Genomic DNA, 26,188 nt, shown 5'->3' with positions numbered 1-26,188 from the left:
TGCTGCTGAGCAGCAAAGCGATCTCGGTCTGAGCGTATACGCTTAGACATCAAGAAATGGGAAGGCGAGTAAGCCCGAACAGCCGCTTCGAAGAGAGGCACAGCATTGAACGATTTGTCGGCAGCCGACTGGCTTGGGGCAGAGCTCGGCTGACGAAATAGGGCTGGTTCGGTAGCGTCACGTATCTCAGCAGCAGCACATGAAGACTGTGACGAATCGCTTCGCAGAGTTGGAGAGTCGCCATCCAGCTGCTGAACGTAGATGTTGGGCCCGTCCGTCGGATCGTGTTCTAAACGTCGGACAGGTGGGGAGAAAGCGTGTCGACCGCTGGTCGAGAATGGAAATGCTGGCGTTAGAGACGTCGCGAGTTCAGAGGTGGCTTCAGAGTCAGCTAGCTGATTGGGCCGACGTGTGTCCCACAGCGAAGAGTACGAAGGCTTGGATGATGACGTTTCAACAAAACTGCTCTGGCCGTCTCGAGCTTGATAAATGTCGGCCTTTACAGAGGGTAGAAGTAGCTGATTCTCGAGCCATGCTGGCATTGGTGAAGAGGGAAGCTAACCGATCTCGCGATTCTGTCAGTGTGGGCCTTTTGCGAGACCGAGCTGAGACGAACGGACCCGCTCAGACTTCTCGCTAATGTGATCAATCAATTGATCTGGCACGTAGCCAGGCGTTCTGATCAGGCGGTCGACGGTGTAATTTCTGTGTGGCGGCGGCCTTGCTGGCAGCGTGCGACGACGCTTCAAGCCTTGTGGTCTGGCGGCTCCCGCTTCCTGAATCCGCTTGCCACGCCTATGCATCGCTGTCTTATCCTTGGCAATGTACTTGAGCTTGACTCCTGTACTTTGGCCTGCTTGATCGGCATTCTGAATCTCTCCAGCTCGTGCAATCTCGTTCATCCATTTTGTCATCTTGTCCATTCGCGAGTTCACGCCGCCCCCGGTTATTGCTCGAGATCCGTAAGATGACGAGGAAGCGAGCGAGCGAGACTCTGCCGTGTCTGCGGTGCTTAAAGCTCATAAACTGCAGCCGTTCACGAACATCGCAAGACTGGTGGAGAACGCCTTACGCTGGGTGACTTCGTCCCGTTGACTCAGTCGAGAGCCTCGAGCTTGCAGCTTCGAGCGCATCGCCATTCAGAACGAGCCTGAGTGAGAGAGCGAAAGCCAAGAAGCAGTCCCCGATCAAATTTCAAAGCTGGACTTTGAAAGACAATATTCCTCCCCCGCTAGACCTCTCCGACGATCGCACACCTTCATTCAGAGGTAACGGACTAGAGCAGCAGGTCCTCGCAAAAGAGACGAAAGCTTGTAGAGCTATAGCCTCAGCCTGAAGCTAGAAGCGCTTTTTCAATCCAGCTCAGGAAATAGCGACAAGGCGCGACAGAGCCAGAGGAACCCGAGGAAAATTCCGCCTGCAAGACTGGGCCTAGGAAGAGGGGAAAGTTTACGAATTTTTGCGCGGCAATTTCCACTAGGCAGAAGGCGGAAGAGAGTGGGTGAATCAGGGAAATAACAACAAGGTTCCAGATGTTACTGCGAGGGGAGCCAAAGACAGAGAAGAACGACAAGAACGAGAGGAGGCAATTGCGAATGAATATATGTTTTTATCTTGTTGAGCGGACGCCAACGGGGTCGTCAAGGCTGATCGGGCGTTCGTCCCCAGTGGTGCTCAGGTCTGACGTAGTTCTCGATGGGTAAGGATTGATGAGACGACGATGGAAGGAGACTCGCTTCGAGGCTTGTGGAAGCGTCTCCAAGGAAGGGCGGTCGACAATCTTGATATCGCGAGGGGCCCATGCGTGGAGAGGCGCGGAGAGAGAGAGTAGATAGTCGTCGTGAGGGGGAGACGGCGTATCATCATACGCTTCTGCACGATCATCTTTCTCGAGAGGAGGCGTCATGGCTGCAAGGCTAGGGTGCGTGTGCTTTGCCAGATTTGAGGTCGTAAGCTGCAGCGTAAGCAGGAGCTCGTCAATGATTAAAATCGAGCGCATAGCAGTAAAGCGAAAGCGGCGAGAGCTCACATGATGATGAGTGTTGTCTCCGCTCGTCAGGTCGTCGGCCAAGCTGACACGAGCATCTCGACGAGTCATCATCGGTCGATGATGAAAAGCCTTGCTAGAAAGGATTCTAGTGGCTGGAAATGCGATGCGGCGACGTTTTGATGTTGAGGGCGGTTCCTCGAGAAAGGTGCGCTCTCGCTTGCGGGGATGGCTTGTCTTGACGACAACCGTGAAGAGGTCGGCTGGCGTTGTCGACGTCATGCCGGAAACGCACAATTGTTGCAACGACGAAGCTTGACTGGCGACCGAAGATCTTTCTTCAGCCTCGAAACTCTCACGATCCGATTCACCGCACCAGCCGACGAGATCAACTTCATCGTCGAGGTCGAAGCTCATCGGTGATTCGGAATGGTCCGACTCCGCGTCGGATGCGCCTTCGGAAATGGCGCCAAAGAAAACCTGTTTCGACTTGGCTTCTTCGGGTGACGGTTCCTCCCGGGTTAGATCTGAGCAGAAGTGGCCATTCGCGTAGAATACGAGCATGCCAGGGCCTCGCGACGGGACCTTGCCAGTGAGAGCTTGTTCGTCATCGCTCGCTTCGCGTTCGGCTTCAATTCGATTGCGCAAGATGTCGTGATAGAGCGCTCGGCGCTTTGATTGTGATAGCTCGGTTTGGACAGCAGACGTGCGCGCAGGCTTGCTCGCACTGAGGGAATTTCCCTCCAATGGTTGTTGTGTTGCCTTCGCCGCTGACGGGTGCGACGAAGGTGGTGTTGGCGCGAGGCGGTCCATTCGCTGAAACACGGCAGCTGTAGGACGTTGAGGACGGGCAGTCTTGGTCTGACTCGACTGAGTGTGAGATGTAGCGGCTGTGGAGGCTGTCGGCGCCAAGGAGTTGGCGAAAGTGTTACTGATCGAATGAATGGCCGAAGAAGGATCCGAGTGTTCGCTGCCTTGAGTAGTCGCGCCACTCGACGTCCGCGATTCGGAAGCTCCAGGGGACGCATCAGCTCGTGGCGTCGCGCTGGAAGGAGGTAGTGAGCCGCTCTTGACCACCTCAAGTTCCGGAGCAGACGACGGCGGGGGCGAAGGCGAGGGTGAAGCTCCGATCCAGCGGATCCGCTTTCCATCCGTGCTGACTTCCAAGTTGCTCGAGCATTCTCGAACAGACTCCTGGACGAAGCTGAGCGTGACAGAGAACTTATGTAGCTCGGCCATTGTGCTTGCAAGGTTGAGGTAGACCCAGCCGTCGGTTAGATAGTCGTGTGAGAGGAAATTGGCCATATAAGTCTCATTGCTTCGGGATCGCTTGTCGGCAGCTGCATCCGACTCCCCTTTGCTTTGACGTAGAGAGCGACGGAAGAGCTGTTCGAGAGCTGCCACCACCAAAGTGGCGGTCTCGCGATCGTGCGGTGTCTGTATTTCCGTCCGAGATTCGCGTTCGGCAAGCGGGAAGAGGTAGGAAGATTGCGGATGGGACGGAAGCCCGGGACGGTATAGACCGGATCCGATGCCGCTGATTGAAATGGGTTCGACGCCAGAGTTGCTCGCACCAGCGAGTGCGGGATTTTCGGTTTGCGTTACCCGTTGAGGTAAGTCGACAGATTCTTGGGGCGAGGGAAGGCTGCATCGAACCTGCTGGGGCGAAGGGTCGGGTTTGACAGCGTGAGGTTCCGATTGCGAAGCGGCGCTTTTGTCGATGTAGCTTTGCACGTAATGGGTGAGGAAGCTCTCTAGTTCGCAACGCTGGTCACTGCAGATCGTCGTCACGTCAGAATACGTGGCCTGCATGAACCGAGGAATTATCGCTCACATAGGAAGACCATCGTAAAATCGGATCTCGAACAATCGTTTCTCCTTGAGGTCGCTCGGGACGCCATGCGCTTCGTAGCGTCTAAGCTTGTCCTTCAGATGTCGATCTAAGCCACGGAAGTCTATCAGCAAAGAAGACAGACTGAAGAGACAGATAAAACTCACTTTGAATAGCAAGCTCGTCGACAATACCCCTGAAAGTGGCGTCCGCAATTCCCCTGCGACGTTTTCTCTTGGACACGCTACCCCCTGACTGTGAGCCCGAACCAGTTCCGGCTTGTAGAGTGTCGAGGGAAACGCCCAGATCCGTCTCGCGAGTGCCAGTGCTCGTGTCGCCTCGGCTGGACACTAGCCTGTCGTTCGTATCGAGGCCCGAGATCTGCGGGTTCTCGACGTCGGACTCTGAGTGAACCGAAATCCCGAGAGCTCCGATGCGACGGATCCTTGGCGCTACGGCGAGGCCAGCGCGAGAGAGCGACGCCCGGTACTCGCTGAGGGTTCTTTTGGGCATTGTGACAGGTCTCGCGTTTCCGTCCTGGTCTGGCTGCTTCTTCTTGCTGGCATCTTTGTTGTCATCATCGTCATCTGTGTCGGATTCGGACATGGACAAGTCGGAAGAATCGGATCCGGCGGATGAAGCTTCGACCTCGGCGCTCGAATGTCGCTGGAATTGTTGATGGGGCATGAGCGGGAACGGATACATTTCGTGATGGTGCAGTGCGGCGCGTTGAGCTGCATCCTGGCTGTCCTTTCTCGCCTGACCCCCGCTTCCGCTGCCGTTTCCGCTCGTTTCTGCTTCATCGTCGCTCTCATCGCCGGCTCCGCCTGAACTTTCCCGCGGAGGCGTGTCGAGCGACGTCGTGCCAGAGCTCGATTGCGCTGTCGCTGGATCTGCGAGGATTGGAGAGCGCAGAGGCGCGGCGCTGGCATTCGCTGCAGGAACAGGGGTCGATGTCGATCGGATTTCTAGTCGATCTGGTGATGGAGTTGGAGGTGGCATCGCCCTCTCGAAGTTGGAGGTGTATACCGATGCGGTCTGATGGTCGCAGCAGTGGATGTAGTGAGATCGAGATGGTTCTTGTCGAGAGAGCCCGTCAGAGTGACATGACTTCAACGAGAATTTTGGATCCGAGCGAGCATGAAATCGCGACTTGATCTGTCGGTGATCGCGGTTTTATCGCGACTATCGCTTTGACCTTCTCGGGCTCCAGCGAACAGGAGATTTCTTCTTTTTGCTCTCGCTCGCTTTCGGCCCCTCCACTATGCCGTTACATCGTAGAGCATCCAAACCTGGTAACAGAGCAGTGGGCAATCGAGTCCGCACGAACGATGCTCACCCGATCTCTGTTTTTCTCCCTTTGCTTGTTGCTTGTTTGAAGTCGTTTCTCCTGTCCCGATGATCATCGTGAGGAGAGACATGTGCAGCGTTGGCGAGACTCCGGGAAGTCGCGCGAAGCTGACGCGCAACGGATCTCACTCGACCTCGGTACCCGCGAGCAAGACATACGTTCAGCAGCCTGACAAACCCACTCCCATGCTGCGAACATGAGGACGACAGTACAGCGGCGAGGCTCAAGCCGCTCTCTGGCTGTTAGAGCGACCTTCCTCCGCCTGAACAGAACACTGACGAAGATTCGGTGTCTGCTACGTACCACTGCTCGGTCTGCTATTGATCTGACGATGTGTGCCCACTGTAGGCTCGCAACGATTGGAAAGCTGGAGAACCCGACATCCAAGTGAGAGCCGACTCGATGCAATCGCTCGCGTGTCCGTGCGTATGACAATAGGGAAGGACGTCAGACTTGAGCTGGGCACCGCATCATGGATCTACAATTGCGTTTCTCGAGATGGATCAGGTGGGACGATCTGCTACATATCGTACGTGGCGTCAAGTCTCGCAAAAAGAAGGCGAATCGTGTTGGATCGGGATGTTTCCTTCTCAGGAACTTTTGAGAAGGTTCAGACTCCGGTGTGCCGGGAATAGCTTTTGCTGATCACAATGCGATCTAATCCGGTGCGCTGTTCTCGGAGTGCTGCGGTTAGCTGGTTGCTCACTTAGTCAAGGACGACCTTGCGGCCATTCGCGGATGGTAGATCTCGCTCTTTGAAGCGCCAACTCGCTCGCCATCATAGTCTCCAAACGTCCGTTACTTGTTCACGAGGCAGGACGACGGAAGCGAGCGCGAGATATCGAGGCGATCCGAGCAGTTTATCAACATTAAAAACGATCCGCGCAATTTATCGAATTTAGCTGTGCAGAAAGAGACTGGGCGCGAAGCGCAGCCGAACAAGGTCGGTCTAGACTCTAGATGGCACAACGCAGGAACACGGTGTGCCGTTGGTAAGATGCGAGCGAGAGAGACAGCAACATGCCGAGTTCAAATGGACTGTACTGCGTTTCATCGGGAAAGGAGAAAGCTGGTCGAGACCCGGCAGCTCGTGCCAAGATCGGTCACGGACGACTCTACAGTGGCAAAAGCTCATCCTTGCTCATCTGCAATAAAGGATCATCGAAGCGGTGCTCGCGGTTCTTGCGGTACGATTCTAGATTCACGTCGAGTGCAAGCGCATCAGCGGGTGTCGTTCGAGCGCTTGAAGCGATGCGAGTTACTCACCCATTTCTTTCTCCGAGACTCCCATCGCGTCCTTCTCGTCCTCTTCCTTCTTTCGCCTTTTCCGCTCGGCGTCCTCGCCTTCGTCGATTCCTGCGACTTTGCGTTTCCTCCGTTCTTCTTCGTCCTTCTCCGCTTTGATCTGCATCAAGGATTTGCCGGCATTCGGATCTGACTTTGATGTCGACGGCAGGGTCAAGAGCTCTCCCGCTTGTTCAGCTTTCGCCGCCTCGATACCAGCTTGACCAGCTGCTCAAAGGGATAAAGCCAGCGTCAGTACGCCGAGAAACATGCCCTCACGGAGCGAAACACGTACCGCAGTAGGAACCCTTGATGAGCGAATGACAACAAGCGAAACCCCACCGACCGCTGTCGATGCTGTACCACGAACCCCAGATCGACTTGTGATTACCAGGGTAGACTGTGTGTGGCAGTATGAATTAGTTGCTGCGCGGCATGATCGACTTGGGAGAAGAGCAACTGACCATCCTCATCGTACTTGGATTTGGCCTTGGCTCGCTCCATTCCCTTGACGACTTTACCGCGCCTGTCGTACTCGACGTAGTGCTCTGTTTGACCACTCCGCAGCTCCTTTGGTACACTCTGCAGGTACTGCTCGCCTCCATACTTTTCCAAGATCGATGCCGCGCTTTTATCCTTCAAGACATCCTTCTTCTCGAGGAACTCTTTGTGCATCAAAGCAGCAGCTGTCGGATTCGATTGAATGTGAACGTTGTGTCCTCGCTGCTCCGACTGCCAGGCAAACATTTGTAGTTTCTGAACTTCGGTCGCGCCTCCCGAGTGTCGCGCAAAGTTGTCTCCCACGAATGTAGCCTTTATACCTGATCATGTCAGCTTGGAACGGAACAAAGCGTGCTCGAACGGATCGAGGATAAGAGAGCTCACGTCGTCGCCTTGCTTCGGCGCCTCCCTCATACTCCTCGTTTTGGGATCGTAGTAGGCCGACTCGGTATCGAGGTTCATCAAGTACTTGGCCGTGTCTTCACGAATACGCAAATTCCTGACCGTCACACGCGTCTTGGTATCGAGCTTCTGCCCAGCGACGTCGGCCGAATCGGCATACTTGTCCTCATCCTCGCCACCATCGTTCTCGGACTCGTCGCTCGAACCAAAATCGTCGTGATCGTCCTGATCCTGCTGCGCCTTCTTGCCTTTGCCTTTTGCCGCTTTGCCCTGCTTGGCGAGACTCTTGACCTCTTTCGAACCGGCTTCGGCCGTCCCTTTGTCGATCGCCTCTTCGCGCAGTTTTCGTCGTGCGGCTTCGAGCGCTTCGTGCTCCTCGACGACCTGTTTGTGACTGCTCGGATCGTATCCGTCCCATCGATCCCGTTTCGCGTCGTAGTCACCAAACCCTTCCTGCCCGTTCAACCCCGTGTTGTGATCAAACAGGACCTCGTCCGGTGCGATGTCCTTGTTCGAGTACTTGGCTCCGACTTTGCGAGGTCGTTCGAGACAATCTTTCGTCTTGTGCGTCATCGCACCACAGTTTGTGCATGCTCCCGGTCGATACTTTTTCGCCGCAGGACCCTGTATTTTTCCGATTCCGCAAGATAGGGATTAGCCTCCGTTGCTGTCGATGTATTCGAAAAGATACTCGAGATGAGACCGTACAGATTTCGCGCCTCGCTGGTACCGTTCTCCGAGCTTGTTTGGGTCGGCGTTGTACTTTCCGGGAGCTTTGTGGTGCTTGAGGGAAGGACCTTCGTTCGCAGATGCTCGCAAATACCACGGCGCATTGCTCATAAACTCTGCAAAAAACAAGAATTGCCTCGTCAAGGAATGCTATTTTGGAGTGGTGGTGCAGCGAGATGACTGACCGGGAATGTGAGGGTTGATCGGTTTGCCTTCCTCATCGTAGGCAGGCGCGGCGGTACCGGCTTTCCGTGCCGCCTCGAGATCCTTCTGTTTGCGACTGTGCGCGAAATGGTAAACGGCGAGTGAGTGGCTGTCAGGGGCAACGAGTACCAAGACTTGGGGGAACAGCGTACTATTCCTCGCGCGAGAGTTTGCCTGGTTTGATCTTCCAAGGTCAGTCTGGCGCAGAGTGCGAGGCTTATCAGGAATCTCGAAACGCACCTGACATGACGGGCTGAGTGGAGAGTCGATGGCGGAGATGAAACAAGCCGCACGCCGCGTCGGATCGGCTCTCGCCCGCGGACCATTTCTTCGCGTACGGGTCTCCTGGCGAGCGGGCATGTCGACAGCGCAGCCGCCACCTGCTGGTCAAGCGCCTCAGCAGCAGTCGTCAAACCCGGATGCCAACTACCGCGCGATTCTCGAATACTTGACCAAACGCGGTCACCACAAGGCCGCCCTCGCCCTCACTGCAGACCTCGACCCTCAAGCAGCCGCGAATACCAACGCGTCGAACCCAGCCTCGCCCGCTTCGCAAGCTCTAGGCGGGGGGAAAGCGGTAGGACTCGATGACTTTGCCGAACGCAATGCGCCGACTCAGCAGCGCCAGACTCCTCAGCCGCAAGGTGCAGCCAACTCGAACTCGAATCAGCAACAGGCACCAGGCCAGGCGCAATCGCAGCAGCAGCAGCAGCAACGTAGACGACCCGATCAGAGCGTCGCTCCGGGACAGATGCTAGCAGACCCTCCCTCGTGGGAGAAGGGTTACCATGGACTGCGCACATTTGTCGAGAATGCAAGTCGTGCATGCTTCACTGAGAGACGCGAGCGAGAACTGACTCGTTGCCTCTCGCGGGAATAAACAGTCGCTCGACATTCACCGACCTGAACTGCTGCCCCTCTTGCTGCCCCTCTTTGTCCACTCGTACCTCGACTTGGTTCTCGTTGGGTACAGAGAAGCTGCCGACCACTTCTTTACCCGGTACGCAGTTTCCCATACATTCTTGTGCGATACATTCTTGCGCTAATCTCGGCTCGATCGAGTGACAGCTTCTCGGTTGATCACGAAGCGCAGTATCCTTCCCTGCTGAGACTCTTGGCGTCTCTACGGCTACCGCAGCACGTCTCGGAGAACGAATCGTCCCTGCGTTGGCGGCAAGAGCGATATCATGTCCGCTTGTCAGAACGAGGTTGGGGTCTCGTCCTCGGCTGGTTGCAAGGAGGAGGACTCGCTGGTAGTGTCGAGGGTACCGAAGGTCGAGGCCGTGATCGAGTACTCGCCATTATCAACGAGCGGGTCAAAGTCGATGGTGCGTCACAGTTGTTGTAGATAGCGCGTTTGGCGTGGTTGGACTGACTCGAACTTGCTCGTGATCTTGCAGCCGTGTCGGGACCGCCGCTACCGTCCTCGTCGCGAACGCACGGACTCGCATCAGAGTACTCTTCGCTGCGATCGAACGGGCTGCCACCGCCAGCGCACTTGCCCCAAGGGGCTGTACCTCCAAACGATCCACAATCCGCCACAAACTCGACCCCAGCGGTGGAAGGCGAACGTCTCAAACTTGGACCGGCCCCGATGAACCCGTTGCTCGAGAAAGAAGTCAAACGCAAACTCGGGGACCTCGAATCCGAGTTCACCCCGAAACAAGATCCCCTCGAACTCTTGCGTACGCAACATGCAGCGGCAGAATCAGCCAAGGAAGACTCGAAATCGATACACGATTCAGTGTTGCCGACCTTGTTGTCACCGTTCCCTTCCGACCTGCCACCGTATCCCAACTCGATCAGGACGATCGACGTGCAGAGGGAAGTCGAGCTCGTACGGGAAGCACGGAAACGGATTCGACTCGGAGCCGAGGCGTACTACCCTCAGGATCAGAATTTGGGTACCGTGAACGGAGGTCAGGTCGGTGCAGGACTGCTGAGCAATGGCGCAGAAGGCAAGAACGACAAGAAGCGAGAAGAACGGGCAAAGAAGATTGGCAAACCGAGTGTCTGCTTGTTCACGATCCACGACGCCGGAGACTCGTATGTCGCGTGTTCATCCTTTGCCGTTTCGGTCGAGACTCTCGTTGACACTGGACTCGTTCTTACAGCCTGTCGACAGCATCATTCTCGGAAGACTCGTCCATCATGGCCGCAGGATTCGGAGAAAGTTACATCCGATTATGGAGTTTGACCGGCAAGGGTTTGAAACAATTGAGAACAGATCTCAAAGGCGATGAAGCTTCCAAGATTAATGATGGTCAGTTTGTCTTCCTGTATTTGAACGCGGCAAGCGTCAGCGATCCTCATACTCTCTACCCCCGACAGCGCAAGATCTACAGAAGCTATATCACCCTTCGGCACCTCAGACTCGCAAACTTGTCGCTCATTCCGGACCAGTCTATTCGCTCTCGTTTGATCCGGTACCGGGTCCGTCCTCGGCACCGCGATACCTCTTGTCCTGTTCGTCCGACACGACGATCCGGTTATGGTCTCTCGAGACGTACACCAACTTGGTGGTATACAGGGGGCATCGGGAGCCAGTGTGGGATGTCGAATGGGGTCCGAGGGGGATTTACTTTGCGAGTGCCAGTCGGGACAGAACGGCGAGGCTCTGGATCACAGACAAGATCAACGCCGTGCGGATCTTTGCGGGACACCTGAGTGATGTCAACGTGGGTTTTCCCGGAGCTCTCGCTCAACTTTCTTCCGCAAACCCCTCCGATCCATTCGAGCTGATTGGATTTTGGAGATACAGTGTGTTACTTTCCATCCCAACTCTCTTTACATTGCGACGGGATCTTCCGACAGGACTTGTCGGTTATGGGATGTTCAGAAGGGCATGTGTGTCCGAGTGTTTGTTGGGCATCGAGGCGCAGTCATGAAGGTTAAGATCAGCCCGGACGGCCGATGGCTTGCCAGTGCAGGTAAGTCTACTGCGAACTTTTCCGCGATTTCTCGGAATCTTGATCACAAGCTTGACGAGTAAATGTTTATTCGCTCAGGCGACGACAACTTGATCCACCTGTGGAACCTCGCTTCGGGTACCCTTCAAAAGACTTTTACCGGTCACACTTCCTCGATCCATTCCTTGTCGTTCTCGGTCGAATCGACCGTGCTCTTGTCCGGCTCTTCGGACCAGACCGTTCGAGTGTGGGACGTACTCTCGCCACCACCGGAATCCGAATCAAGTACCGCGTTGGTCGACCTAAAGAAACCGAGAAGGCTCGGCGCGCTCACCAAGAAGGATCAGTTGAAAGACTCTTCGAAAGCGGGCAATTCGGACAGAGAGAACGGTCCCTGGTGAGACTATATCCCTTGCCATGTCAAACGACGGTGTTCTCGGCGTGTTGATCACTGAATCTGCGATCGTTCTTTCTTTTGCAGTCCCGACTTGTTGGCAACCCTCGCCACGAAGCGAACGCCGGTTCTCGAAGTCAAGTTCTCTCCCCGCAACTTGGCGCTCGCAGCCGGAGCTGCGATGGAATCTTCGTAGTGTATACAGTTCAAGCTCGAATTGCAGCAGTGAAGCCGGTCTCTCTCTGGTCCGATTTTTCCTCCTGTTTCTTACGCTCAATGATGTCGGTTCCGAACCGAGACATCTACTCCACTATCGGCTCGCGGACGTTTCGGAAGTGGCGGCGGCGGCAAAAACTTCTTGATCCGTTCCTGGGAAAAGAAAAAAATGTAAACAGCGAAGCGAGCCGAGTTAGTTGATTGCTAGCTGGCAGAGCAGAAATGCGAGAAAATCACATCGAGTATCCGCTCCTTCGGATCGCTGTAAGCCTGTCCAGAGGGAACGCGAGACGAGACAATTCATCAGTGTCTGCGAAAAGGAGAAGCGAAAGGTTCTACACACTTTGATGCGAAGGAGACCGAGATCCTTCAAGGCTCCGTAGAGCTCGAATGCAAGAGCCAAACGAGGTCCGTAATGGTAGATGTCTTTGACATCGGGAGCCCACGGAGCAGACCGACCGGTGATCGGACGATACGCCAGCGGGATGGGGGCTTCTTTGGCTACAAGCTCCCCTCGAACTCGTTCGCTGATGTCCGCGAATCCGATGTCGCACATTATGCTGTCCGAGTAGTCTGTTAAGAGAATTCGCTTGCAATGAAAGACATCGGCATACCTACCACCAGAGCGTGAATGCGAATTAGGATCGTCAGCCAGGGTAGCGTTCAGCTTGTTATCAGGTGAATAGGAACGGACAGCAGCACCTGAGGGAGGAGTTTTTGGACGTTCTCATGCAACTCCTCCAGTTGCACACGACCCGGTTCTTCATCCACCCACTCATTGCTCTTGACAAAGTCGTGGCGCTGAATTCGGGTGGTCTCAGGATGGTCAGAAGAGGCTTTTGAACGATAAAGCGTGAATCTTCTCACCTTGACCTCTATTCCAAGCAGGGGAATCTGGAAGTCGAGCTTCTCAAGCTCACAAACGTCTTCCTGACGGACTACAAGCATGAAGAAGTAATCAATGCGAACACCTAGCTCAGCAGGGCTAGGGTCAATTCAGGCATGTTTAAACGGTTGAACAGCCTGAAGAGAACAGGAGAAGTCTCACGCCGATATTTAGTCTTTGGGTCTTGCTTCCAGGGTACATTCGTTGCGTGCTCGCAGAAGAGCTGTATCTCGAATTTTTCCTGATATTTGACGTCGAGAAAGAGCCGGACTATTTCGGGTAAGATTGCAAGCACGTTTGCGCCGAAAGCCTCTCTGCATCGACCAGAAAGAAGTCAGAGACGCTGCAAGTTCACTGTCATGAGTTCAGAAGAAGTTGAATTACCTGTTGTCCGTTTCGTTGAGGAGGATCCGTCTATGCTGGGGCGAGATCTCCACGGAAGGACTTTCTTGGACGTGATCAAGGAACGCAATTTGTTGTGTAACCGGCCTTTCAGTTTCCCATGCGCCTATGTCGAATTCCCGCCCACTAAGGGGTCCATATTCACCCGCGATGTCATTGACTCTGATCGTCCCTTGATGCGTTAGGTATTGGCATGGTACAAGCTGTTGCAGGAGATTGCGCGCAATTGCCGCTTTTGCACGATCACGATCTTGCAGCTTTGGCACTTTCGCTAATTGTTTGGAAAGCAATTCTGCTTTCTTTTGGCGCTTAGCCTCCTCCTCGTCGGACAGTGATGGTGAAATCTATCGATCGTACGGAGAGACCTAAGCAATTTCCCGCTCGTCCGGATGTACCGCCCGATAGAACTTACACTGCACCGCGGTCGCTTGATATTCTTCCCTGGTGAAAGTTGAGTGAGTGCGGCATCATGGCGTCGAGCCTCTGGGATGAACACGGATCCGCGCGACGAGATAATCGGTTTGCTTGATGGCGACGGGGAGCGAGCGCTCGGCTGGCCAAGAGAGGTTCGGAAGCGTGAGACCGCGATGAAGCTGGCTCCCGTCATTGTATTGTAAGAGGAGAGAGTGGAGGAGAGAGCAGAGGAAACGTCTTGTCGACCACCAGGGCTTTGCACGTCTCGCCAAGAAAAGCGGCTCGGGAGCCAGTGCACAGAAGGTGCGCGGGTTGCACCCTTCGGAAGCACCTTGTCAATGTAGAGGCTCTTGCGGGTCTCGCCAAGAAAAAAGCGGCTCGAGCGCCAGAGATCTGTGTGCGAGAGGCGCGCGTTTTCACGGGCGCCCTTCTGCTTCTTCTGCTTCGTGGTCCCTCGTCCCGACGACCCGCACAATCACAACTCATGTCCAGCTCTGAAGAAGATGAACTGACGCTCGAAGAGCACGAAGCTCGTCAGCGTCGCGCCGAAGCGATTCCTCTCGAGAGTGGTACAGAGCTGGCGTGGACTGGAAGCTCGCTCGAGCCAGGCAGTCACCCTCCTCCCGATTACCCACATAGTCGCTCCATCTCGCCGAGTCCTCTTCGTCCACTCGAATCGCGACTGTTGGACCCGAATCTAGGAGTCGCGGCGCAACCGTGGCGGCTCGAGCTGGTCGAAATGCTTCGAGGGGGCAAGTGGGCTTACAGTCAGATATGGAGGGCCGTAGCAATACCACGAGACGAGAATGCGAGGATCCCCGTCGTTCTCAAGCTATACCAGGAATCGCTGTACTTTCACCGGCAGCAGGGGACTTTCGCAAGCATTCTAGGACTCCAGACCGCGGAGAGAATTCGACAGGCGGAATCATATGTATATAGGTCAGCTTCAATCATCCTTGACCAGTCAAGCATAAGGCATCGCACGGTCTGATCTTTGCGTCCTGGCAGTGTGGCGCGAGATTTGCAAGGATCAGACATTCCACTCTGCTATGGATTTTACACCTTTCAGCAACCTTCGGGCGAGGTCTCGGTCGGCGCTGTCCTCGAGGATCTGCAGTACAAGCGAAAGGGGATTCCGTTGCCGAAATATCTGGAAAGGGAGCTCAAACTCGACTCTCTCACCTTTGAGGACTTCGATGGTATCGCAAGTTCATGACTTTGCGCTCGTCGACATACTGTGCAATGCTAACCTCGGCCTGACTACAGGCGTGCGCCGCCCTGCGACTCCAGAACCGCCTGCACAAGTTCGGCATTGAATATGCAGTTTGCGAATTCAATCAATTTGTGCTTCTCCAGTCTCCAGCTGATCGGCGTGGCAAGTCCTGGACTCTCGTAGGACTCGGGTTCAGCGAGACCAGGCCCAAGCCCGAAAACGACGAAATGGACGAGGCGGATGAAGCGGACGAGGAGGAGGAACGGGTCATTCGCAACGGCACGACGGGCCATCCGTGGAGGAATGAACGGGATCAGCTTCATCTAGTTGGCTCGGCAACGAGGATATTCGACCGGTTCGACGACGTCTTCGACGATCTGGGGCGACGCTGGTACAAGTTTGAGAAGGAGCGCAAGCGCCTCGACTTCCTCTCCATGCACTACAATGTCCCAAGAGCTCAGCAGCGGCAGTCAAAACGGAACGAAGTACCTAGGGAGGATCAGTTGAAGCTGAATGCCATGTTGAAGGGCATGTTCGAGCGACACGGCGCGGGGCAGTAGAGCTAGGTGTTTATAAGACGGTGGTTCCGACCTCTTTGTGTTCCATTTGCGGAGATCGTGGTCCAGACTGCCTCCAGTATTTCTGGAGAGAAGGATTTGTCTTGGAATTTGCGATCCATCATTATCTTGTTATCAGTTCCCGACTCGCTGGTGAAGCTAATCTTTCAGTTGTTGGGGATCTCTTCGCCGGAAGAAGTCTCTCCGCGCCTGAAGAACTTAGCCTCCAGAGGCAGCAAACGCAGGAGAGGAGAGTAGCTGCAGGACTCGGTGAAAAGCGTGATAGCCAAGCCTGAAGTGGTGAACGTAGCAGAGACTCTGGCAGCTGGTCGACTGCATTCTAATTTCTCGATGCACGAGCGCAGCCTGCTCGTGCTCGGATCTCCCACATCGCTTCCATGGTTCTCCCGAATGCAATTCAGCTCTTGCACGCCTCGCCAAGGAACAAGCGGCTCGGGAGCCAGAGGTCTGTGCAGAAGCGCGCGCGTGTCGAAGGGGCCCCTTCTGCTTCTTCTGCTTCACGATCCCTTATTGTTACGACCCCGACAGCAACAAGTCATGCCCACCTATGAAGAAGCTGGATTGACGTTCGAGGAACACGAAGCTCGTCAGCGTCGTGCGGAAGCGCTTCCTCTCGAGGTCGGTACAGAGCTGGCATGGACTGGAAGCTCGCTCGAGCCAGGCAGTCAGCCTCCTCCCGATTATCCACACAATCGCTCCATTTCACCAAGTCCTCTTCGCGCACTCGAAACGCGACTGCTGGACCCGAGCCATGGAGTCGCGGCGCAACCGTGGCGGCTCGAGCTTGTCGAACCGCTTCTCAGGGGCACGAATCAGTACAGTGAGATTCGGTTCAGTCAGATGTGGAGGGCCGTAGCAATACCGCGAGACGAGGATGCGAGGATTCCCGTCGTTCTCAAGCTATACCAGGAATCGCTGTACTTTCGCTGCAGGCAGAAGTCAGATTACGTCAGCACAGTAGGCCCAGAGACCGCGAAGAGGCTTCGACAGGCGGAATCATATGTGTATAGGTCAGCTTCAATCATCCTTGACCAGTCAAGCATGGGGCATCGCACGGTCTGATCTTTGCGTCCTGGCAGTGTGGCGCGAGATTTGCAAGGATCAGACATTCCACTCTGCTACGGATTTTACACCTTTCAGCAACCTTCGGGCGAGGTCTCGGTCGGGGTTGTCCTCGAGGATCTGCAGTACAAGCGAAAGGGCATTCCTTTGCCGAAACATTTGGAGAGGGAGCTCAAACTTGACACTCTCACCTTTGAGGAATTCGATGATATCGCACGTCCATGGCTTTGCGCTCGTCGAGAAAGTATGCAATGCTGACCTCGGACTGAACACAGATATGCGCCGCCCTGCGACTCCAGAACCGCCTGCACAAGTTCGGCATTGACGATGCAGTTTTCGAACTCAATCAATTTGTGCTTCTCCAGTCTCCAGCTGATCAGAGTGTCAGGTCCTGGACTCTGGTAGGACTTGGTTTCAGCGAGACCAGGCCCAAGCCCGAAGATTCGGAAGTCGACGAAGAGGCAATTCGCAACGGCACGTCCGACGAGTCGTGGTGGAACAAATGGGATCAATATCGGCTGTACAGCTCGGCAACGGATGTAACCGTCCGGTTGGACGACGTCTTCGACGGTCTAGCGAGAGGTTGGGGTGACTTCGAGATGAAGCGCAAGCGCCTCGACTTTCTCTACATGAACCAAAGGCCTCCTAGAGCTCGGAAGCAGCAGCCGTCGCGGAGCGAAGAAACTCGGGAGGATCAGTTGAAGCTTGATGCCATGCTGAAGGACATGTTCGAGTAGCACGACGCGGGACAGTAGGGCCAGATGTTTGTGCTTCCGACCTCTTCGCGTTCCAGTTGCGGTAATTTTCGTACGCACTGCCGCCAATATTTCTGCAGAGAAGGATTTGTGTTGAAATTGGCAATCGATAGCTTTCTCGTTTTGCGCATGGGTTGGCTACAATGAGCTGACGGCGTTCGACTCGCTGACGAAGCCATTCTTTGAATTGTTGACGATCTCTTCAAGAACCGGGAGAATCTTTCGCGCCTTTGACGACTTGACCTCCAGGAGCAGCAAACGCAGGAGAGGAGAGTAGCTGGCCTTCTGACGTGAGAGGACTCGGTGAAACGCGTGATAGCCGAGCCTAAAATCGAGATTGAGAATCAGAGTCTCGATATAAGTGTGTTGCGAAGGAGAAACGCACCAAATGACATGGCTGCGCTCGAGTTCAAGCGTAGCAGAGAGTTTGGCCGCTCGTCGACTTTGTCCATGACGCAAGAGTGCAGCATATTCATACTTGACGATCTTCTGCACCGCTTCTGTCGTCCTCCGTGTTGATATTTAGCTAACCGCTCCACATTCAGATTTGAGAAGAGCTTCTACTGACTCCAGAAGAACGCGACACGTCCTTTGATGGTGCCTGTCCATTCTTGCACGTATGCGCTGAATTTGAGCGCGACGACCAACATGGCTTGGTAGATATTCAAGTAGACCGTGGCCGAAGAATTGTAATTCGTGTCGGTGTACATTGGATGAGCGCGGATTTTGACAGCTCTGGCAAAGTTTCGAGCTACATTAGCGCTGTTGAACAGTAATGGTCCGAGGCGCAGCTCACCGGAGCATAGCACTGAGAAAGGCCTCTCCCGGTTTGCGGAATCTTTGAACGGTAAGTTGGTTCACGATCTCTGCGTATACAGCGTCGACAAATAAGCGACCGCGATGATGAAAGACCTGGCAGTTATCCGAGAGCAGACGCACCTCTGCTCATCTGCAGCTGCAGGTTCATCTGGATCTCGAGAGTTTTGGTGTCGATCGCTAGGCCACAGTATCCGAAATCTGTGACGATCAGTCGCACGCATCAGCGCAATGACGCATCCGCTAGCATACAGCTGAGAGGTCGTACCTTGTCCATCCGGCAAGGGCGGTACAAGCTCGCCCGGCTCAAGGGCTACGTCGAAATTTGTCAGACGCTTCTCATTTGAGATGAAGCAACCGTAATCGGGAATGCCTAAGCGAATATTTCATCAGTCAGTAAAGCTGCGAATGAAAGACGCGGCGATGACGAGGAGCGCATACCTTGATGCATTTTCGAGAGGAACCTGACTGCGAGATGCTTTTTTGTCGAAACAAACAGAAAATCGTCCACGTATCGCAGCATGACCTTGGTCGCGTAAAAGGGTCAGCTTTCCAGGAATTCATCTGCAGAATTAGGAGAACCACATACAGAATGGTCGTCTTTCGTGAATGCAAGATGTGTACTCTCCATATCACCGTAGAACAGACTGCACAGCAAGCTCGAGAGAACTGATCCCTGCGGGATTCCGTCCTTCTGTCGGTACAGCCTATTGTTCACCTGGTGGGCAAGAACAGTATCAGCAAGGTCTCCGAGAATCGAAGGATGAGAAGGAAGAACTGTGGAGGTACTTTGACCAGATTGATCGTGATGTGCTCCTTGAGCAGCGACAGAAGTTTTTCTATTCCAATATCGTCATACCGCACCTATACCATGATTTGAGTCAAACCAATCCGAGATTTCGTGTTATCGTCTGGAGAAGACTTACTTGATCCGCGAGAACAACATTGTGTAGATCTTTGGCAAGCTGCAGCGCCAGGTCACGGAAGCTGCCAAGATCGTCTGAGGGAGGTATCTACTGAGTCACTGCGACGAGCGCGGACAGCAGCAGCAGGAAAACACGAACCGTCGCCACAAGCTTGACGTTTGAACTGCCGAGCAGTCTTTCCAGAGTACGCGACGACTTGAGTGTATTTCTGAATGTAGTACAGGGTCTGTTTGACAAAGATGGAGCGTCAACTAGATTCACCGAGTCCATACTGAGGCTGGGAGATGCGTACCTCTGACAGGATTCCTTCGAGGAGGGCGAGTAGCTTTTCTTGTTTGATCGTGTCGAAGCAAGACTTGACATCGACCTTGACAAAGTACAATTCGGGTCTATCCAACACGAAGCCTGATCAGAATTGCTTCTCTATGACCGTCGACTGAGTTACGTACAGGGTTCCATGCTCTTCTAGCAACTTTGCCTTGAATCCTTTCAGTTTGGCATAGATCTCTTGAGGGTTTGACACGAGTGAGCCAACAAGATGAGGGTTTCGTTTCTGTACCGAATCCATCTCGAAGGATAAGTGTCCCCGAACTTGTACCAGAGTGCTTTGAACGGGGGAATGAGGAGCAGGACGGAAACGAACGCTCTCGAAAGTCAAGACATCAAAGACGCTCCTGAGGATCTTGTTGATAGGTTGTCCCACTTCAAGTTCTCCGTTTTGCTGAACAAATAGAGCCAAGTCAGTAGGAGGACGAAAGAGTCATGGCAAGGGAAACACGTACTCCGATTTGTAACGGTTTTCGAGCGAGGTTGACAATTGGTCTCACGCCCGTCGCTTTCGGCAATAGACGGACGTACGAGAAGCCCAGATCTCTCGGTTGTCTCTCTAGCGCGATCAGTTGATTCTGTCACGAAACACCGGGGAGAGCGTCAGCTCTCGGAACTTCAGACAGGGAAGCAACGTGGAAAACGTACATCAGGGATACGCTCAAAGACGGTCTCGCCTAGCGATTCGAGTAATGGAGCGCTGAGTGCGGCCCAGTCGTCTTGTCGGAAGTACAACGGTCGGTTCTGATGAGTGGCTGAATCGGTCACATAGAACGCAGTCTGCGATTTGTCCAGTTTACAGATATTTCAGCAATCCCATCGCGCGTTTCACAGAGTTAGAGACCGAAGGAACGCTTACGCGGACTAGATCAGTAATGAACGAGTCAAACAACCAGTACAAGAACTGTCCCAGTACTTGCTTCCTTCTCTCGAGCTCGAGCCTCGTGACCTTTTCTTCCTTGGCTCGAGCAGAGCGATGAGGTACGAGCCAATCGCAATCAAGGACAGAGAAACCTTGCAAGAGAGTGTGCAACGAGATTGTTTCGAACCTCCTCATCCGAAGGAATTGCGAGATCTCTACATCTCGAAACGGTTCAGTCTTGTGCCTTTCCGGCTAGATCCAAGGAGGAATTGATGTTTCATGGAAGGAACTCAACGTTTAAAGATCAATTGTGCGTTGCTTTCGGATCCCCAGAACGACCTCGGGATCACGTCTCTCACGACTGCCATGACATAGGATTCGACCTGACGTTGCGCACGATCAATCGAAAGGAAATAAGTATATGGCTGGATAGAGGTTCAGCAAATTGGGCTCACCTCGTAAGGCGTACAAGCGAATTCGGCCAGTTTCGGTTTCACATGTACTTTTTGTGGTATTGCGGTAATCGACGAGCCTTCTTCACCTTGAGGTATGCCGCTTGTATTGCTGAACGAGCGATCAATCGTGTTTCCGACAGTCCCGCTGTCGGTACTTTGGGTTGTCATAGTGGTAGGAAGGGACCCTGGCATCGAAGCCATCCGAGAAGTTTGGGTTGCCGGGACCATCTCGTCATCGTCCTCATTCGATGAAGTCATCATGTCCTGAACGAGACAGGAAACGAGATTTGCATCAGGGACACCAAAGAAACTCTCCTGCAAGTCGGGAGAACATCGTCGAGCTTACGAATATCAAATTCTTCTTGGCTTGCTCGTCCAGCTTCTTGTGCGACACCTTTCAGGATAAGAGCAATGTTGGTGGTTCCGCACTTCGAGCACGGAGGAAACAAGGCATACCTTGGAAGGGCATTTGACGGTCAACAGTTTTCGAAAGTTGCATCGCTGATAGAGGACGATCAACTTGTCGAGATTCTCAAACAGTTGTTTCCCTTTGATCCGTTTCGGAGTCTTGATCGTTCCCAATTTCTACTTGCAAGCGAAAAAGTCAAGGATGTCTTTCCGGAAACGAGGAATCGCGGAATTTGGTGATCGACTGACCTTGATTTCGAGTTCTCTGTCTTCCGTATCTGGCCTGACTCTCATTCCGTTCGCCGACCCTACTCCTCCTGCAGTTCCAGCTGACGAGAAGACGTTGTACAGTCCAAACTCGTACGGGAACATGTATTTCGCCAAATGTCTCGCTGCAGCCGCATCTCGGTATGTCGAGTCTGCTTGCTTTGTCTCGGTTTGTGCCAGTGAGGTTTTCCGTTTCTTTTTGGACTGTTTGTCACGAGGTTTTGATGTCCGTGTCTGAACGACCGTTTTGGGAAGAACGAAATATTGGTCGAGCCGAGACAAGACATCTGCCGTTTACAAATTTCAGTCTTGAACGAGCAGCAAGATGGACAAGAAAGGTATCTGACGTTTAGGAGACAGACCATAGACTGTTTGATTTTGTTTCGTTTTCGACATGCGAGCGTGGTACAACCTAAACCGCGAGAACACGATCGAATTTGTCGAGAACGCGTTCAAGCTACTGTCACCCAAGAGCGCGAGATCAGGAGGGCCCGTAGCCATGTCGGAGGAACAGAAGTAGACCAACGGATTGTCCCGATTAAGGGCAGGTTCTCGGTTCTTCTGCACCGAGACCGCTGGAGGAGCTGGGACCGTGAGGGGTAGTGCTTGGGGTGGACAAGCCGCTTCTGTCGAAGCTTTGGAAGGTGACGCGGGCGATGGCTCGTCCAGTTCCATTGCATCTGTGTCTGCACCAATCGGGCACGGGACGGGTTCGAATTCCAGACTGTGTCCCTTCTTCTTGCCTCGTTTCTTGGGTCCAGCTCGGCAATGGGTCTTCCTGCCTGTTTTGGCCTGCGAGGCGGATGACGAATTTGGCACCGATGAGAGAGGCTCGAGTTCAACGAGCGGGAGTCCCGAGATCTGCAAGAGGCAGTCGTGCTCGAGGGGTTCAAACAGAGCGATTTCGTTTGATGCCAACAATTTGATGATCGAGTCTGGTCCAGTCCTACGACACCATCATCTATCGTCAGTAAGAAGACTTACAGAAAGACATGAACGAGAGAAGCAGTGTCACCTCGAGAGGACCGTGTGCCAATGTTTCGAACTCGACATGCTCGATGCGACCGTGTTGGTAAAGACACTCTCGTAGAGGGGTCCAGTACCGACTCCCGTGTGATTCATACCAGTGAAGGTGACCTGTCAATTCATTTGGAATTCGAGCTCAATTCGCGCAAACATGGATTATAAGCCACTGGAGAATCCGCACGAGTTTGTGGCCCGCTGCGAGGAGATGCTTCGGTACTGTAAAGGCAGGGAGTCCCAGCCGTCGTTGCTGGTGGTACAGGACCGAGTGGTGCTGAAAGATCCGCTGCAAGACCTGGTTCAAGACCTGTCGTCGGTTTGAGAAGGAGGCATCGGGCGAGTGAGAATAAGATTATCAGCAGGAGAGCACCAACACGCGAGAAATTATGGGGCGACAGACCTCGGACATTCCTATCGAATGGTCATCGACAGGCAAGAGGGAGAACGAGTCGAGTGGGATGGTCGAGGTGGTCGCGACGAGACACTCGCTGAGGAACTGACTGAACTTGATGGGATCTTTCGGTCGGACGATGTTGGCAGGTAGCAACGATGCGAGTGATCGTACATGCGGGTAGTAGGCCGACAGGACGCGGTGTCGGATCGGGCGGTGCGCGTTGAGTGAACTCGCGCTCGCGTCGGCATTCATGTTGTAATCGAGGTCGAGAGGAGCCGGTCTCTCAAGCAGAGCTATAGCTTTCTTGCATGGATCCAGTGCGCGTCGAGAGTCGAGTAGACGAGGGTAGCGGTTCAAAGTGGAGCAACAGCTTTCGACCGGCCGCTCTCCCTCCATCATCTACGTGACGCTTGTCAAACACGCCATCAACCCTAGCACATTCAGGACCTGACGACACGCCCATACTCGAACACAGTCTCGCACCTGGGCTCACCTTGATCGCTCGTTTCATCTCGCCGCCGACTGCACTCTACCAGCACAGCAAGATGGTGGGAGCTTACGGCGCCAACTCCAAGGTAAGGTGTTCTGCTCTCTCACCAGATTGTTTCGCAGCTGACAGTCAAAAGCTTCTCCCCATAACAGTCGGACACCAACTTTCGGGTAACTCTACTCGACACTCTCTGCTCGTTGCGATCCCAAATCTGCGGAGGCTGATCCTGTGATGTCGTCAAACAGAAAGAGTGGAACCAGGAAGAGTACGAAGAGCGAGCGCGAGCCAAAGTCAGTTTCAGATCCTCTCGGAGATTTGCGCTCGTAATGGCTCAAGATGCTGATTCGGTTGTGTCGTCTTGCAGGACAAGGAAGCGCACGAACATGCTCTCTTGGTCGAAGAATATGCCAAGAAAGGTAACTCTGCTTGCATCGCCCGCAGGTTTCCTTGTTCGTTTCTAAACGAGCCTTCCCTTCTTACGCAGGCAAGAAACCTCCACGTCGCAAGAACCCAGGAGACGACATTCCGAAACCGACGAGTGCGTTGCAAGCGCGCGAGCAACCGTTGGACTTGTCCAAGAACCTCAACAAGACCATCATCGTCGATGTGTCGTCCTCTTCGGGCGGACAGAAAGGTCCCGGGTTCTACTGCGATGTGTGCAAGCGCACGTGCAAGGACAGCGCGAGGTATCTCGATCACATCAATGGCAGAAGTCGTTCGTCTTGGGCTCTTCCTCTCCTCTTTCGCTCACATGTGCGAACCTGGTACTGATCTTGACACGTTACTGTTGACAGACTTACGAAGGTTGGGACAGACGACCAAAGTCAAGCGCACGACGCTCGACGATGTGAGACAAAAGATCAGCGAGTTGCGCGCGCGCACGGCGCAAGCGTCCGAGAAAAAGGCGTACGACTTTGCGCAACGCATTCGCGAGATCAAGGCCGAGGAGATCAAGGAGCGCGAGGAAATGAAGGAAGCGAAGCGTCGCAAGAAGGAACAGGACAAGCTCGAAGAACGCAAACAGTTGGAACAAGGCGTCGACCAGGGCATGATGGACATGATGGGATTCGCTGGATTCGGCGGCGGAGTCCGAGCCAAGTAGTTTCACGACCCCTGCGTGCCCGTGCGCACTCCGTCTTGCTTGTTGTTGTACTGCATTTGAGCGTCATACACTAGTCAGCCGGGACAGCCTAAAAAAGTGGTGCCGCAGCCCGTGATTGATCATCGTCGCACGACGCTCGCCCTAACACCGCTCTCACCACTCCACTCGCCATCTTGTCGGCAATGGCGACTGTAGCTTCCAACTCGAGCAATCATGCCAGCCCCGTCCAGTCTCCGGTCCTGCACTTGCAGCAACCGCAATCCTCGGGGCAGAAAGCGCCTCGCACCCAGTCGCGCATGATGAGGACTCTCAGTCGCTTCCTCTCGGGAGGTGGAGGGTCTGGAGGGAATCAAGGCACGAAGCCCGCCGCGACGAAACGCACCTCGCGCTCGCCGTCGCCGCCGTCATCCCCACCTCGTCCCGCGCCCCGAACGGGCGACACGGACGACAGCCTCTCCACTCGGTCGACTCGATCGACCCTCTCTAGAGATGATGACGGCTCGCTCGTCGCGCACTACCCAGCCGACTCGGTCTCCCGACTCTCGCGACACTCGTCTCGCTCGACTTCGATCTACCGTCATGACCACCCGCTTCGAGATCACGACGATCAAGACCGCAATGACGATGACGATGACGATGCAGCCGATACGGACGCATCGATCTACCCTCAACCGCCATCGACTCGAGGTCCGTCCTCGATCCGAACTCATGCATCGACCAACTCGTCGTCGTTCGCACCGACTCATGCTTCGACGTACCGGTCAACCACAAGCACGAAACCTACGACATTGCTGAGTATCGATTCGAACACGACGAACGCTCATCACCAACCTGGTGCGAATCGAATCGCAACCGTTGCCGCCGACCCTTCTCCCTCGACGTTTTCGTCGTTGTATCCGACTGTCAACGCGAGCTCGCAGAACTCGCCAACAGGTCCACAACCGAATCACCGAGCTCGTCCTTTGTCGTCGAGCACGACATCTTCGATCCTGTCTGCATCGCTCAACCCGGTCGGAGGCACGACGGCAACGCTAGGCGTACCTTCGCACACACAGGCGCACCCTCGCAACAACCCGCACCCGAGTCATGTTCCTTCAGACAACGCGAGCGTCATGACTCTCGCCTCGAGCTCGTTCGCCCCGAGTATCACGACCGCGACAAGCGGTCCCGGCGCAGATGGCGTTCGTCCACCTTCTCCGCTCTCTCCTACCTCGATACCCGTCTCTGCCACAACGACAGGCAGGAACAATGCGACCTCGGGCAGCGCGTGGGGTGGAGGAGGATTGAACAGCCTCAAGGCGTGGTCACTCAAACGTGGGGTCCAAGGCAGTACTACCACCTCGGAACAGGTTGTGCCCGAAGGATCGAGCTGGTTGGACGCGGACGAAGACGCTTCGGTACGAGTGTTGCCGGGGAGTCGACGCAACAGCCAGGACAGTCTCGGAGGCAAATCGACCTGGTCGGCTCGAGTCGTTCCTGGACTCGGAACGAACAAGAACGTGCTCAACTCGAGCTTGTCGACAACGACGAGCGCGGTTCCGAACAACGACGACAAGGAGTCGAGGATGCGACGCAGGACGAGTAGTCTCCGAACGTCACTTCTTGATGACGAGAATTTCACGAATCGAGAGACGCAGGACGTCGATGCGGATGAGGCGGTTGAGACGGAAGCGCAGGGAGTCAAGAAACGAGCACAAGAGAGGACGTCGGCATCGACGCCAGGGAGTCCCGAACTTGCTCCAGCTATTCCTCTGGTTTGAAGTGGTCGATATACGTTTTGTTATCTTTACCGTAGGGGATGATTCTTTTGTGGGGTCAGGCTGCAATCCGAAGTTTGGGTGCATTGACATGTCGCCCGATCAACGCGCAATTGCGCGCGAACCTTGCTTGCCGGATTCACTTCCGACTCGTCACATCGCGCCGCCATTGACTGTTTCATAGTCATCCGATAACGGTGACTGTACTTTGATACAGATCAAGCCGCGGGTGCATTGTCGTCA

General features: G+C 54.4%; 8 protein-coding genes across 8 annotated transcripts; 5 read left to right on the top strand and 3 right to left on the bottom strand.

The window, feature by feature from the left end:
- Window positions 1-1,609: 1,609 nt before the first annotated feature.
- On the bottom strand, window positions 1,610-4,820 carry JCM15063_003050 (uncharacterized protein; the record flags this gene model as incomplete). Its single annotated transcript, XM_076678645.1, has 3 exons — window positions 1,610-3,761; window positions 3,822-3,927; window positions 3,986-4,820. The coding sequence occupies 3 exons, from the start codon at window positions 4,818-4,820 to the stop codon at window positions 1,610-1,612; spliced, it is 3,093 nt and encodes a 1,030-aa protein (XP_076534137.1).
- Window positions 4,821-6,284: 1,464 nt separating this feature from the next.
- SLU7 (mRNA splicing protein SLU7) lies at window positions 6,285-8,536 on the bottom strand (the record flags this gene model as incomplete). The annotated part of the gene is made up of 9 exons (XM_076678644.1): window positions 6,285-6,364; window positions 6,436-6,681; window positions 6,749-6,853; window positions 6,918-7,266; window positions 7,339-7,980; window positions 8,065-8,201; window positions 8,271-8,365; window positions 8,442-8,463; window positions 8,530-8,536. The coding sequence occupies 9 exons, from the start codon at window positions 8,534-8,536 to the stop codon at window positions 6,285-6,287; spliced, it is 1,683 nt and encodes a 560-aa protein (XP_076534136.1).
- A 111-nt stretch (window positions 8,537-8,647) lies between these two features.
- JCM15063_003048 (transcription initiation factor TFIID subunit 5) lies at window positions 8,648-11,788 on the top strand (the record flags this gene model as incomplete). The annotated part of the gene is made up of 9 exons (XM_076678643.1): window positions 8,648-9,103; window positions 9,174-9,289; window positions 9,358-9,617; window positions 9,690-10,335; window positions 10,404-10,552; window positions 10,621-10,967; window positions 11,051-11,219; window positions 11,298-11,595; window positions 11,680-11,788. The coding sequence occupies 9 exons, from the start codon at window positions 8,648-8,650 to the stop codon at window positions 11,786-11,788; spliced, it is 2,550 nt and encodes an 849-aa protein (XP_076534135.1).
- Window positions 11,789-13,994: 2,206 nt separating this feature from the next.
- Window positions 13,995-15,283, top strand: JCM15063_003047 (uncharacterized protein; the record flags this gene model as incomplete). The annotated part of the gene is made up of 3 exons (XM_076678642.1): window positions 13,995-14,449; window positions 14,519-14,718; window positions 14,907-15,283. 3 exons carry the CDS (start codon window positions 13,995-13,997, stop codon window positions 15,281-15,283), a joined length of 1,032 nt encoding a protein of 343 aa, XP_076534134.1.
- Window positions 15,284-15,838: 555 nt separating this feature from the next.
- Window positions 15,839-17,100, top strand: JCM15063_003046 (uncharacterized protein; the record flags this gene model as incomplete). The annotated part of the gene is made up of 2 exons (XM_076678641.1): window positions 15,839-15,919; window positions 16,639-17,100. The coding sequence occupies 2 exons, from the start codon at window positions 15,839-15,841 to the stop codon at window positions 17,098-17,100; spliced, it is 543 nt and encodes a 180-aa protein (XP_076534133.1).
- Window positions 17,101-17,256: 156 nt separating this feature from the next.
- On the bottom strand, window positions 17,257-22,848 carry EST2 (telomerase reverse transcriptase; the record flags this gene model as incomplete). The annotated part of the gene is made up of 26 exons (XM_076678640.1): window positions 17,257-17,443; window positions 17,504-17,618; window positions 17,687-17,853; window positions 17,915-17,984; window positions 18,058-18,135; window positions 18,203-18,307; window positions 18,376-18,460; window positions 18,524-18,652; window positions 18,724-18,798; window positions 18,861-18,934; window positions 18,999-19,086; window positions 19,153-19,249; window positions 19,310-19,413; window positions 19,504-19,581; window positions 19,643-19,765; window positions 19,836-19,967; window positions 20,047-20,264; window positions 20,345-20,432; window positions 20,505-20,768; window positions 20,851-20,898; window positions 20,961-21,089; window positions 21,162-21,466; window positions 21,542-22,125; window positions 22,195-22,316; window positions 22,387-22,509; window positions 22,603-22,848. 26 exons carry the CDS (start codon window positions 22,846-22,848, stop codon window positions 17,257-17,259), a joined length of 3,834 nt encoding a protein of 1,277 aa, XP_076534132.1.
- A 293-nt stretch (window positions 22,849-23,141) lies between these two features.
- On the top strand, window positions 23,142-24,188 carry SNU23 (U4/U6-U5 snRNP complex subunit SNU23; the record flags this gene model as incomplete). Its single annotated transcript, XM_076678639.1, has 6 exons — window positions 23,142-23,171; window positions 23,239-23,256; window positions 23,332-23,376; window positions 23,451-23,502; window positions 23,571-23,801; window positions 23,881-24,188. The coding sequence occupies 6 exons, from the start codon at window positions 23,142-23,144 to the stop codon at window positions 24,186-24,188; spliced, it is 684 nt and encodes a 227-aa protein (XP_076534131.1).
- Window positions 24,189-24,370: 182 nt separating this feature from the next.
- JCM15063_003043 (uncharacterized protein) lies at window positions 24,371-25,948 on the top strand (the record flags this gene model as incomplete). The annotated part of the gene is made up of 1 exon (XM_076678638.1): window positions 24,371-25,948. The coding sequence occupies one exon, from the start codon at window positions 24,371-24,373 to the stop codon at window positions 25,946-25,948; it is 1,578 nt and encodes a 525-aa protein (XP_076534130.1).
- Between the last annotated feature and the right edge of the window lie 240 nt (window positions 25,949-26,188).

Source organism: Sporobolomyces koalae (genome assembly GCF_050403365.1).
Source record: "Sporobolomyces koalae JCM15063 DNA, S_koalae_JCM15063T_v1_ctg16, whole genome shotgun sequence".
In the NCBI taxonomy this organism is placed as follows: Eukaryota; Fungi; Basidiomycota; class Microbotryomycetes; order Sporidiobolales; family Sporidiobolaceae; genus Sporobolomyces; species Sporobolomyces koalae.
The sequence above is the reverse complement of the archived record's forward strand: the minus strand, read 5'-3'. Positions and strand labels throughout refer to the sequence as shown.